This window comes from Phyllobates terribilis, unplaced genomic scaffold, assembly GCF_046119375.1.
Source record: "Phyllobates terribilis strain yellow unplaced genomic scaffold, ASM4611937v1 Scaffold_11__3_contigs__length_659146591, whole genome shotgun sequence".
Taxonomy (NCBI): domain Eukaryota; kingdom Metazoa; phylum Chordata; class Amphibia; order Anura; family Dendrobatidae; genus Phyllobates; species Phyllobates terribilis.
Genome location: NW_027362771.1, coordinates 348,223,615 through 348,236,733, shown reverse-complemented (window position 1 = coordinate 348,236,733; position 13,119 = coordinate 348,223,615). Strand labels below are relative to the sequence as shown.

The window sequence follows — 13,119 nt, the reverse complement described above, 5'->3', positions numbered from 1 at the left end:
CCTCGGGCCTCCTCTTGGTAAACTTGGCGCCAGTTTCCCTGACCCTATGTGGTGCCTTCCTAGCGGGTGTAGCGAGGGGCTGCGCCACATAAAATGTCAGAGCCTCCGGTTTCTAGCTGAGGGTCGTTTCCTGCCTCCACTAGTTCGGGGACCGGTCTCCCCCTTTGGCCTGACCCCTCCACGCAGGTGGATTCGGGCGTGCGGTGGTGACTCGCCCGTCCGCACCCCTGGGATCCCTTCATTCCTCGTTCCTGGAGCCTTCTCCGCTCCTCTTCCTTCCTTCTCCCTCTTCCAGGCCTGGGCCTCTGTTACTAGGCCCGCCTCCGGAGCAGAGCTCATGCAGAGCCCCTGCTCCCTGCCACTTCTGCTCAGACTTCTCTGCACTGAACTAAGATGGTGCCCACCTTTTATACTCCCTTCTCAATGCACCCAGGAACTGCTTCCTCCCTGCTCCTGCACTACAGGGTTCCCCTTCCTCAGTGTTCCCTCCCCCCACTCCAGCCAGGGACAGGGACTGTCGTGCCCATCTCAGGGGCATATTGGTCGCCCTGCCCCACGGCAATGTGGTGTAATGCATGCAGGTGTCGGGTCCTGATCCACACTCCATCCTTACCTGAGAGTGAGATATCACACCTCTGGGTGAGGTGCAATACGTCTGTAGCAACCGAGCCCTCAGGGTGCTACAGTTCCATTTATCTTCAGCCTAGGTGACGTATTGCGATACAGGGCCGTGATTTTGGCTATAAAAGGGTCCCCTAGACCCCTACCCCAAGCTTTTTAAGAGAATCATATATGGCGTGCCAGGAGACTCTATGGAATGCTTTCTCAGCATCCAACGAAAGTATCTAATTACAAATTTTTAACTGCATCTAGCCCAGGAAATACTTTGTGCCTAGTAGCAGTGTCTGCTAGTGAGCGGATTATCCCGGCTGTTAAGCAAGCTGCACCACCTGTAGTTTAGACACTTAATTTTTTCAAAGGAAATGCTTCGGGACCATGGGATACTTAGTGAAGAGCATCAGGAGGCACCCCAAGGCATAGGGGCTGGGACTGGCAGTAGGATGCCTTGCGGTGGACAGCCGAGCTCGATCCTTATAAAAGCTTTTTAACTGCAGCAGCTTTAGTGGACGCTACTGGAGCTGGAATTACCGCGGCTGCTGGCATAAGACTTGCCCTCCAATAGATCCTTGTAAATGGATTTAAAGTGTATTCATTCAAATTAGAGAGACAATTTAAATTAAAAAGCTTAGAGCTGCCTCCACCACAGGGGGGCTCGCTCGACCCACCAGCGGACAGGCACCAGTATTGGGAGAGGGGGGCTGGCCGTCAGGGTTCACCGCGGCTCTGGCACAAACCCGGCGACACGGAGGTGGCACGGGCAGGAGCGGACTGGCCGTGTCGGCTTCTCACTTTTTGGATTTTAGAAGGGCATGACATGCCTATATCTGTGTCTCCCCCTCCTTTTACTCCTCCACCTCTTTTATTTTCGCATGACTATATGTACTTGTCACTTTTCCATGTGTTAGTTATGTCTTCTGAGCAGTTTGTCAGCTTTTGGACACCTTTGAAGGTGTTTTCTATGTGTTTCTATGTGTTTTTGTTTGCCTGCCATTGGTTTTAACGGTGTTCGAAGGTGTTCGACGAACAGTTCGACGAACAGTTCGGCGAACACACGGGTGTTCGACGAACCGAACCGAACTTGAACACTACGGGGGTGGCTCAACACTAGTTAGCAGCCAAGGGTTGACGTTTTACTTTATAGATGCTGTTTATACTCTGCAAATAAATATGTTAGAGGGTTCTTGGCTAAATTATTATAGAGGTTGGGGCTCATTTTATCTACTTTCTTCTACATTTGGACAAGGAAGCATAAAGAATTTCCTGAAATAGAGCACAAAGATCTCTGTATCAACAGCACCATATGCAGAGGTCATAAGTAGGCCGGCTGCAGGGCCGGCTGAGCAGAAAGGAAATGTTTGGTGAAACAGTAGCCAATATCTGGGGAAGCAGTATGCAGGCATTGCTATTTCCTGTTGTGTTAAAGAAGCACTCAAATCAAACGTTTTATCATCTTAATATATTGCAGTCATCATATTATATATCAACGTATACCCAGTTAACTCCTCTCTTTTCCATTAGATCTATGACATCGCATAATTAGAAACTGACTAGCTAAATCCTTCTAAGCTCTAAGTAGGAACAGGAAGTCTCTTTTCCCTGCCTGAGTCACCCCCCTCTTCAACTCCTGACCCAGCTGCTCCACTCCTCCTCCTGCCAGGGACTTTTGCAGTGATGGACTCATGCAGGAAAAGGAAACTTCCTGTTTCTACATAGAGCTTAGATTGATTCAGCTACTCCGTTTTTAATTATGCAATGTCATAGACCTAATGGAAAAGAGAAGAATTAACTGGGTAGAAAGGTAAAATGAGCAATTGTAAGTACACAGTACCATATAACAGGGCTCGACAAACCCAGGCGCCTGGTCGCCAGTGGCGCCTAGAAAATGTTGTCTGGCGCCTAGAAAATGTTGCCTGGTGCTTGAGGAGTTGAGGAGTTGAGAAGAAAAAAAAATACTCTCAATCCAATCCCACCTCCTGCACGGAGTCATCCAATCGGAGGAAGCAGGGACAGTATCGCTCAGGCCGCCTTCTCCACTTTGCTCCGCCCCCCTTATGCTCCGGGACTGGACAGGGAGAGTTGGGTTACGGGGGAAGGATCGCTGTGGCCGGGGGCCCGTTCTCATCTCCCGCTACCTGTGTAAGTACATACAAAGGCCGTGCTCCCCGGGGAGACGCCGTGTGTGAGGGGGTCTATATGTACAGTTTGTCAACAAAAAAACGGAACAGGCATTCATGTTCATGGCCACGAAAAGCAAAGTGAAAAACACTAGAATGTTGCCTAAAATCTAAAAACTCAAAATATAATATTTATTATCTTTAAAAGTAAAATGTTGTTTATAACGTTTGTAATGTTTTTTTTGTTAAATTAAAAACCAAGTTTGCTTAAAAAAAATTCTGGCTCCTAAATTTTTTGGCTGGCTCCTAGATTCTGAACAACTTTGTCGACCCCTGCCATATAATATGATAACTACAATATATTAAGAGGATAAAAATTTTGATGGGAGTGCTTCTATAAGGACTATTTGTGTACAGATCACCATGTAAATTATGTACTTGGGAGACAAGACTGGAAGAAGTAACAGCCCTGGCATAATTCATGACCATTGTAGCTCCATCTTTAATTTTAATTAGAAAATTGACCTGGAGTTTCTGAAGTTTCTATTAAAATACAATTATACAAAATGTTTGAATAAAATGTTTGTTTAACTTTAGAAAAACTAATAAAATTCCAGCAAGAAAACACAGTAGAACCTAATAATAATGAACTTTAATCAAAGTTCAAGTGTTTTTGCCAGCAAGAACAGTATAATGTTCAGCACTATTGTTGCAGAACAGTGATGATTCTACATGTTCGTGAATAGGATCATCAGAATTTGCTTGGACTCACAATATTGGTCATTTTATACCAGGAATGACAGTGGTATGAACACATTTTTACAGTTGTCCATATAAGGGTTGATTATGTTAGATTAATATTAGATATGCTTGAACATGCATACTGACACAGAACATAAGTTATATATTCTAATATAAGAAAACCATCAGCTCACCACACCTGTAATGTCTTCATCCAGGGTGCTCGGCAGCTTGAGAAGAGCATGTCTATATAATTGAGTAAGAGAAAGGCCAGCACTCCGTCCTTCTTAAGAAAATCCATGTTTATTGTAACTTTATTCCATGCGTGCTAAAACCACTGAACACTGGTTATCAAACATCAAACGCGTTTCTCAAGTAAACGTCTCTATTCATAGCTAGGTATAAGAAAGTTTACTTCTGAAACGCGTCAGATGTTTGAGGATCTGTGTTCAGTGCTTTTAGCATGTATGGAATAAAGTCATATATTTTAACTCACTTATTGTATTTTCATGTTTGAGACAAAATGGGGTATCCCTCTAGACTGGTGTTTCCTATTGCAAACTTAATCAAAACCTTCTGGATTAAGATGCTCTAAATCCATTAAGATGCACACACCTCAATACCTTTAGGTTGTTAGAGACACAGAATCAGAAATCTACCCCAGTTATGAGCTGGAGTAAATTACTGTTTTAATTTATGCCAATTTTTATTTTTTTTTTTTTTTGCATATTATAGTGAATTTGGTGTGCTAGAGTTGGCCACATTCCTCATGCTAAGCCCACCCAGTTTTTAAGAAAATATTTAAAGGGCTTATCCACTACTTGGCAACCCCCTTAATAGCTTCACTACCCAACATAAAACAAATACACTTATTTACCTCCCAGAACGGTCCTGTGATGTTGGCGCTGTGCCTTCCGGCAGTTATGTAACATGTTATATCAAGTGATATCTGCTGCCAATCAGTGACCATTGATTGTTTGCAGTCTTTTAGTATTATATCTGAGTAGAAGTCTATTCTAATGGAATAGCAAAGTCTGTAATTTATCAGCGGCTGGTGATTGGCAACAGTAGTCATGTGACATAATATCATGTGACCACTGGGAGACACAGCGCCAACATCACAGGAACAGCGTAAGTCTGGGAAGTATGAGGTGTTTTTTATTTATGTTGTGCAGTAAAGTTATTAATAAAGGGTTTTTCTAGTAGTGGACAACCGATTTAAGTATTTTCTTACGTGATGGCATATTTCTAGGACACACTATCACTTTATGATTAGTGAGAGTCTAAACTCTAGGAACAACGATCGATCCTGGGAAAAAGGGGTTGCGACATAGTAGTACTTCCCCTTCTAATTTCTCCCTGCATAGTGCTATCCCTGGTTGTTTAGGGTACTGCAGCTGGCTTTATTAACTTAAATGAGGCTATACCTGAAGTTCATGGTGACAAAAAAGGCAAATTGCAGAGGAAAAGCAGCACAGTATCACTTGCATTCTCTGGATTGTTGGTGTTCCCAGAGGTCAGACCACCACCTAGCATAGCCTAGCAAAATGCCATCAATTTATAAACTGGGAAAATCTCTTTAGGGGTTAATCATTTGCTTAACTACTGTACTTAGTGAATGTAATGTGCTTTTCTTTTGCTTGTCATAGCTGAATGAAAATATAACATTATTTTTAATATATTCTTTATTTCAGCTGGAAAAAATTTACAAAGAAAAATTTAGTAACTTTAAGTCTGTTACTGTGACAGCATTGAGGTACGTAAATCATTTTTAACCATTTCAATTACTAAAATACCTTATAGATTATGGTTTTAATTTTACATTGTGATACAATTTTTGGCATAAGCTGTACCAAAAAAGTAGCAAATGATGGACGCATAAAAATGTGCACAAAAGTTGTGATATTTCTTGGCACTCGACTATTTTGAAAACTGACAAGAAAAGTATGAGTGGTCTTTAAGGTGATCCCCAAAGCTTGTACATTTTTGTGGTATGCATTTTACCACAAATCTGTGAGCAGATATAGATACCAGTTTGTGGCTAAAATAATTTTCATTGTGACAAATTTATTAAAAGTCAAGCAACTTTTTTTTGTTTGGCACAAATCAGTTAAATTGTCTCCAGAATAAAAACTGGTATGAGTAATAAAAATAGTAGATGTAAAAAAAAATAGTAAATGTGAACCTACGCTCATCAGTCAAGGGTAACAAGAACCAAATGTTGTAACATGCTGCACCACATTCAACTGCACCAATAATGGTTGGCTCAGATACACTATGGAGCAGATAAAAATGCAAAAAATGGACACCTATAGCTTTGAGTTGTCTTCATTGTTGGTAACTTGCTTTTGCAGTCAAGGATCTGTGATTGTTACAACTGAGCTTGAATTTGAAAATTCTACAGTTCCTGCTCCCTCTTCTGACAATACTGTACGGGCCCTGGTCAGCAGCCTACAGAGCAATAATTTTGTCGGGGATTTCCAACTCAAAAGTGAAAGCATCAACTCAAATGGTAAGACAAATACTGCAATATATACATGAATTTTGGATATAGAACCGACCCCCATTCCATCTTAAAACACCATAACTATAATAAACCTAAACAGTGGAATAAATACACAAAACACATTATTTTGGTTGTCAAAATGGCCACAGCTTTATTTAAATCACAGTATTAAAGCAATCACAGTAGGAGTCAGGTGAAGTGCTAGTACATTGGAATTCACAAGTACTGTGATATCCCCAGCTGTGTGACTTACAGCACCAAGACAGACAGTCATAAAGGGACGGCAAGCACTGGCTTGCTATTAAAGCAGAGCCATTAAACTTTCAAGGCACCAATGACCCTATTTATCTCACTCCTGTGCTTTACCACCTTATCCACCCCTAACGTTACCATTACAACATCCTTGAGGCTGGCCACCAAAGCCAAGCATGTTCACCACCATGAGGTTTTACATTCACTATTACTTAAAATTAGTCCACCTTAACTTGTCTGCACATTCCACCTGACTCCGAAACCACAGAGCTGTGATGGGTTATAAATTCCAAGCCACACATGACACTTTTAGCCTCTTTTTTTTTTAGAAATTAAACACCTATTTCACTTTGGTAAACTTATAAATTAGATGCCCCTGCAAAAGCATTAAGGGGACTAAACTTAGCAAACCTCCGACTCACAAAGAGTCATAGTACAGCGCTCAGGAGAGGAAAAAAACCCTGTGGAGGAAACTTCTAGAGAACCATGCCTGAAGGATTGTCCTTCCCTTGGGCTTAGAAGGTTAATGCTAATGTTAACCCGTTATAGCCATGATAAAATTGGACATGGTACAAGGTATACAATGGCTAATTCAACGAATACAATAAAACATTTATCATTATACAAGTAATGGTTAAATAAAGCGTTATAAGACAACGATAGTAAGAGGGCAGGAGGGCAGGTGTTTCCTCCAGTTCTTCCGGTCAGAGAAAGAGGGAGCGAGAGATAAGACAGAGAGTTACATCCTCTATATAAGCTCCACCATCCCCTCAGTAAGACACCAGGCACATACATACTGTGCTCCTTCCTCTTAAAATAGAATCACTCTTGATTAAAGTCTACACAGCTATACAAACAAAACTGCAGGAGTTACAGGGCAACCCGTCCCAAAGTCATGTCCCCCTCTGCTTAATGCTCTGGTGGTTTCTGTCTAACAAGTATTGCCAATGAAAAAGCCACAGAAAGATTTCCCTGAATCATGCAGTTGCCCTGCCATTTATCCGGATGACAAGAAAATCAAACCAACTGACTCATTCAACTGATTAAAATAGGCATGTCTTCAGGTGAGCTATGTACTAGGTTGATCGTGAGAATGAGTGGGTCCTATTCAGTGGTTTCGTTGGAAAGGCAGCCATATTACACTTACATTATTTGTAATTACATAAACATACTACATACAGTCATGTTCTTACACTCTGAAATATAAAGTTATGTCCAGAAATATTTGGATAGTGACACAAGTTTTGAGATTTGTCAAAATATATTCAAGATACAGTTATATAACCATATGGGCTTAAAGTGTGGACCCTCAGCTTTAATTTGAGGGTATTGACATCCTAATTGGAGTAAAGGTTTATGAATTACAGCTCTTTAATATGTAGCTGCCTCTTTTTAAAAGAACCAAAAGCAATAGGACACTTATCTCAGAAGCTTTTTAGTGGGCTGCATGGGCTTTTCCCTCATTAATCCATCATCAATTAAGCAGGTAAACAGTCTCTGGAGCTGATTCCTGATGTGGCATTTGCATTTGGAAGCTGTTGCTGTGAACCCACAATATGCGGTCAAAGGAGCTCTCAATGGAAGATAAAAATTGAGTTGCGAACTCAAAAATGTCTGGATGTCCACGGAAGACAACAGTGGTGGATGATGGCAGAATCCTTTAAATGGTGAAAAAGAACTCTTTCACATCATCCACCCAAGTGAAGAACACTCTCCAGGAAGTAGATGTTTCAGTATCTAAGTCTACCATAAAGAGATAACTTCATGAGACCAAATACAGAGGATTCACCGCAAGGTGCAAACCATTAGTCAGCCTGAAAAATAGAAAAATCAGATTAGACTTTGCCAAAAAACATCTAAAGAAGCCAGCCTAGTTCTGGAAAAGCATTCTTTGGACAGATGAAACTAAGATCAGCATTCACCAGAATGATGGGAATAAGAGAGTATGAAGAAGGTTTGCAATGGCTCATGATCCAAAACACAACACATTCTCTGTAAAACATGGTGGAAGCCGTGTGATGGCATGATTGTGCATGGCTTCCAATGGCAATGGGTCACTAGTGTTTATTGATGATGTGACTGAAGTCAGAAACAGCCGGATGAATTCTTAAGTGTAAAGGGATATACTTGCTGCTCAGATTCAACCACATGCAGCAAGGTTAATTGGACGGCGCTTCATAGTACAGATGGACAATGATGACTCAAAACATACTGTGAAAGCAACCCAGGAGTTTTTTAAGGCAAAGAAGTGTAATATTCTGCAATGGCCGAGTCAATCACCAGATCTCAACCCCATCGAGCATGCATTTCACATGATTAAGACAAAATTTATGGCAAAAAGACCCAAAAACAAGTAACAACTGAAGTCAGCTGCAGTAAAGGCCTGGCAAAGCATCACAAAGGAGGAAACCCAGCATTTAGTGACGTCCATGGCTTCCAGAATTCAGGCAGTCATTGCTTGCAAAGGATTCTCTACAAAGTATTAAAAATTAACATTTTATTTATGGTAAAGTTAATTTGTCCAATTTCTTTTGAGCGCCTGAAATAAGGCGGCTTTGTAGAAAAATGGTTGCAATTCCTAAACGTTTCACCGGATATTTTTGTTCAACCCGTTTATTTAAACCTGAAAGTCTACACTTCAATTACATCTTAGTTGTTTCATTTTAAATAAAAAATAGTGGCATGCAGAGCCTAAACCACAAACATTCAGTCACTGTCCAAATATCTCTGGACCTAACTGTATACTTTAGCAAGGTGTATATACGTTTAAAGTCTGGTCTATATCCTATTTTTATTTTAACATTGTAGCATTGTAGGCCATTACTTTCTAATCTGATCCCAATTTTCTAACCTGACCTTGTCAAGGGAAAACAAAGGAAAAGTAATACAATTTCTATCTTTACAATAATTATTTTTTTGTTTTTCAGGCGTTAACTTGAGTAACCTAGCTCCACTCGATGTTTCAATCAGTTTCCTCATTAAGATGCCATATGATTTATCATCCCAAAATAGTCTGAAAGCTAAGGCAAACAATTGGGTATGTTGAGCTTCTTGGTATAAGTTTAAATCACCTATATTAACGCAACTGATAACGATAATTGTGAGTAATAATGCAAAATATCTGACCTTGTTAAAAGGGAACCTATCAGAAGTTTTTTTACTACTTTCTACTTACAACATGTGTGAATTACATCTAATCAACCAAGTAGGTAGACATACTATAGGGACCATTCATGCTGTCAACCCAGTATTTTTGCTCTTTGTGGTGTAATTGATGTTCCTGAGGATAGTACTTTTGATCACATTCTCTATCCTTAAAAAGAGGCATCAAGCATATTGGCAGGGATACAATGTGAACAACTTGTCTTTAAACTGCAGCATCTTCAAAGTCTTGATTGGATTGCCTTAATCAGCATATGGCACAATCAGGCGTTTAGCTTCATTTTTAGTAAATGACACATCAATCCTTTTAGAGACTGCCGCCGGTGATGACATTTTAGGGGGCAAAATCCTTCTGACAGACCTTTAATAGCAGAGATTGGACTCATCACAATTTTGCTTAGTGAATTATTCATTGAATTCAATCCCGGTGAGGACTTTTTACTTATTTTGCATTTTATTTTTACTTTCCAGGTCAATAAAACCTTATTCTTGCTGCCAAATATTACAACAGCAGAAAATTCATCTGTCACCGTCACGTAAGTAATGTCAGGCATTGCATATTTCAAGGACTGAGTGTCATCAACGTTATAGACAAATTAAGTCATAAAAATTCATATTAATCAGAAACATTTATTAGAGATACTCCACTCGCACCATTTGCACGGCTTTAAGGACCCTGTTTTATATCTACGTTTCAGGAACATCAGTGGATGGACTCTTTATAGTGCAGTATTTCCTATCATCACTCCTCTATTCTTTGATGTGGATGCAGCTCTCAGTAACTTTACATCAAACAGGAAGAATGCCGAATTCACCATTGTACCTAGTACACTTACCATTCAGGGTAAAATGATTTTTATCAGCCAATTGCCAATCCTGATAACTTTTATAGATCTTTATGAACTGTAAGCAGCAACAACTGAAGGTAGCACTCCAAGATATGTGCCACAAAAGAGTGGTCTATTTCTATAATTATGTACCTGCACTTTATATCTGTATTTTAGCTAATGCTATATAATTATGCTCTTAATCACTCTGCCTATAAATATATGGCTTTTTATAAACTGTAATTATATAGTGCATTATAAAAGGTTTATGGCAAGCAATGTAGCGAGAATTCGGAGCTTTTTTGCAGTTGCGTAAACGCCGCGGAAACGCATGAAAAACGCATGGTAGAAGGGCAGCAATGTTCCCCAATTGAAATCCGCATGTGCTGTGCGTAAACGCTGCGGTCAAAAATCCGCAGCATGTCAATTAATTTTGCGGAAACGCTGCTCTTTTGCCGCCATTGACTTGCATTAGACCGCATGGAATCCGCATCACTGTATATGTTGATGCGCTTTTCATGCGGTCTAATGTGCGGATGGTACCCGGGTGTGGATGAGAGGACTCTCATCCAGACCCAGGTACCATTTAAAAAAAAAGAATAAAATAAAAAATAATATATATTCTCACCTTCTGACGGCCCGCGCTGCGTCCTGCTGGCTTCCCGGGCACTTCGCGGTTGAATGAAGGACCTTCGCTGACGTCAGAGTCATGTGACCGGGTCACGTGACGCTGACGTCGGAAGGTCCTAAAGTCTTCACTGCCGGCAGCCGGGACCGATGAAGCAGGACACCGGGGGCCATCAGAGGGTAAAGCATAGATTTATTTTTTATTTTTTGACATTCACACACTATATAAATCCATGCCGGTTGCATGGATTTATATAGTGTAAAGTTGACAAGCACTTTCCAAGTGATGCTAAAATCGCTTGGAAAGCGCTTGTCAACCCGCATGCGGAAATGAAAGTGAAGACCGCTTCATTTCCGCATGTCCCTGGCAGGAAACCGCATGTACAATCCGCATGCGTTTTTTCCTGCCAGAGAGATGCAGAAACGCTCAGGAAAAAATCCTGAGCATTTCTGCATCGTGTGCACATAGCCTTATACGACTATTTGCATGAGCTCTGTAACAGCACGTGGCTCTAGAAACTGCCTAGTGACCATCCTCGGTACTACAGCTCAGCCCCTATTCACTTTAAAAGGAGCTGAGCTGCAGTACTTGAGAATGGCCACTAAACAGTGTGCGGAGCTGTAGTGTTCTGCTCTGTACACTGTGTACGTCCGAGCTGCAAATAGTTGATCAGTGGGGGCACAGGGGCTCTGATGATTTAATATTGATGATCTACACTACAGATATGTCTTCAATGTATCAGTATCTTGGACAAGCATTTGAATATATACTCTCAATCATTTTCAATTTTTTCTTCAAGTTGTTTATAAAATTTGTAGCATGTCTTATATGTAATGTTGCATAAAATATATAAACTGTATTTGATGTACTCTTTTATAGAAAAATCACCCACATTTAACACCATCAGCCCTCCTCTAAGAATACTACTCATACCTCAGTCGCTTGACCTATCAACGAAATCCAGTGCTGCCTTTCAACAATACAGTAAAGCAATTGAAGATTCTGTAAGTTTTTCTAATATGTTGCAGAAATGTTAAATTCTCATCCGTTGTTCTGTAGAACAATAGCATTATTAGAATCAAGAAAAATTTAGGTTTACAGATATTTTGTCTACTTAAAGGGATATCTGTCACCAGGGTTTTTACGACCTCATCTGAGAGCACCATAATGTAGGAAAAGAGACCCTGATTCCAACGATATATCTCTTAGTTTACTGAGTGCAGCAATTGTGACACAGAGCATGCAGCAAAGCTCAGAAAGTTAACCCTGCCCCTACCAGGCTATGTGTATTGTCTATTGACAGTGAGCTGCTTATCAGAGGAGGGCATGGTCAGTCTAGCAGTCCTGTGAGCTGTAGTCCGGGCAGTGATAATCTCCTGGTGATAATACCTTCATTGTAAGTAAACAGCAGAACACAGCCTAATAAGTGAAACAACGCTGAAATTTGTGTTTCAGCCTCTATCTCCGACTGTTTTCAGATTACATAGCAAAAACCCGCTGACAGATTCCCTTTAATGTTCAATGTTTGAACGATAAATGTGCAGAATAGATGTGTCTAACTATTAGGGATCAGATGCACTTTTCTAAAGGAATAAATAATTTTGAATTTTTAATGATGAACAGCTTTGGTTCAAAAAAACATGTTCCTCTAAAAGAGATAAAGTGGAGGTATAATACTTTTGCTTAAATAATATTATACATGAATATGTAACAAGTATATTTACATGAGTAATAAAAAAGGAGCATACTGAGCCCCATTCCTCCATCTCTGCTACAGATTAGAAAATAGCTACTATACAGGTACATCTCCCTAAATTAGAATATCATCAAAAAGTTAATTTATTTCAGTTCTTCAATACAAAAAGTGAAACTCATATATTATATAGAGTCATTACAGACAGAGTGATCTATTTCAAGTGTTTATTTCTGTTAATGTTGATGATTATGACTTACAGCCATAGAAAACAAAAAAGTCATTATCTCACTAAATTAGAATACTTTATAATAACAGCTTGAAAAATGTTTTTAAAATCCAAAATGTTGGCTTCCTGAAATGTATGTTCAGTAAATGCACTCAATACTTGGTCGGGGCTCCTTTTGCATCAATTACTGCATCAATGTGGCATGGCATGGAGGCAATCAGCCTGTGGCACTGCTGAGGTGTTATGGAAGCCCAGGTTGCTTTGATACCAGCTTCAGCTAGTCTGCATTGTTGGGTCTGGTGTCTCATCTTCCTCTTGACAATGTCCCATAGATTCTCTATGGGGT

At 40.2% G+C, this 13,119-nt stretch overlaps 2 protein-coding genes across 2 annotated transcripts in view; both read left to right on the top strand.

Moving 5' to 3' along the window:
- Nucleotides 1-4,156, top strand: part of LOC141167270 (uncharacterized) — a 44,370-nt gene extending 40,214 nt beyond the window's left edge. Inside the window, exon 4 of the mRNA XM_073654702.1 lies at nt 4,106-4,156. Within this exon, the coding sequence (XP_073510803.1) occupies nt 4,106-4,156 (51 nt within the window). The remainder of the gene's footprint in view (nt 1-4,105) is intronic.
- Nucleotides 4,157-7,288: 3,132 nt separating this feature from the next.
- LOC141167269 (uncharacterized) overlaps nt 7,289-13,119 on the top strand; it is a 60,525-nt gene continuing 54,694 nt past the window's right edge. The window contains exons 1-5 of the mRNA XM_073654701.1: nt 7,289-7,298; nt 9,162-9,271; nt 9,868-9,932; nt 10,095-10,240; nt 11,731-11,855. Of these exons, the coding sequence (XP_073510802.1) occupies nt 7,289-7,298; nt 9,162-9,271; nt 9,868-9,932; nt 10,095-10,240; nt 11,731-11,855 (456 nt within the window). The remainder of the gene's footprint in view (nt 7,299-9,161; nt 9,272-9,867; nt 9,933-10,094; nt 10,241-11,730; nt 11,856-13,119) is intronic.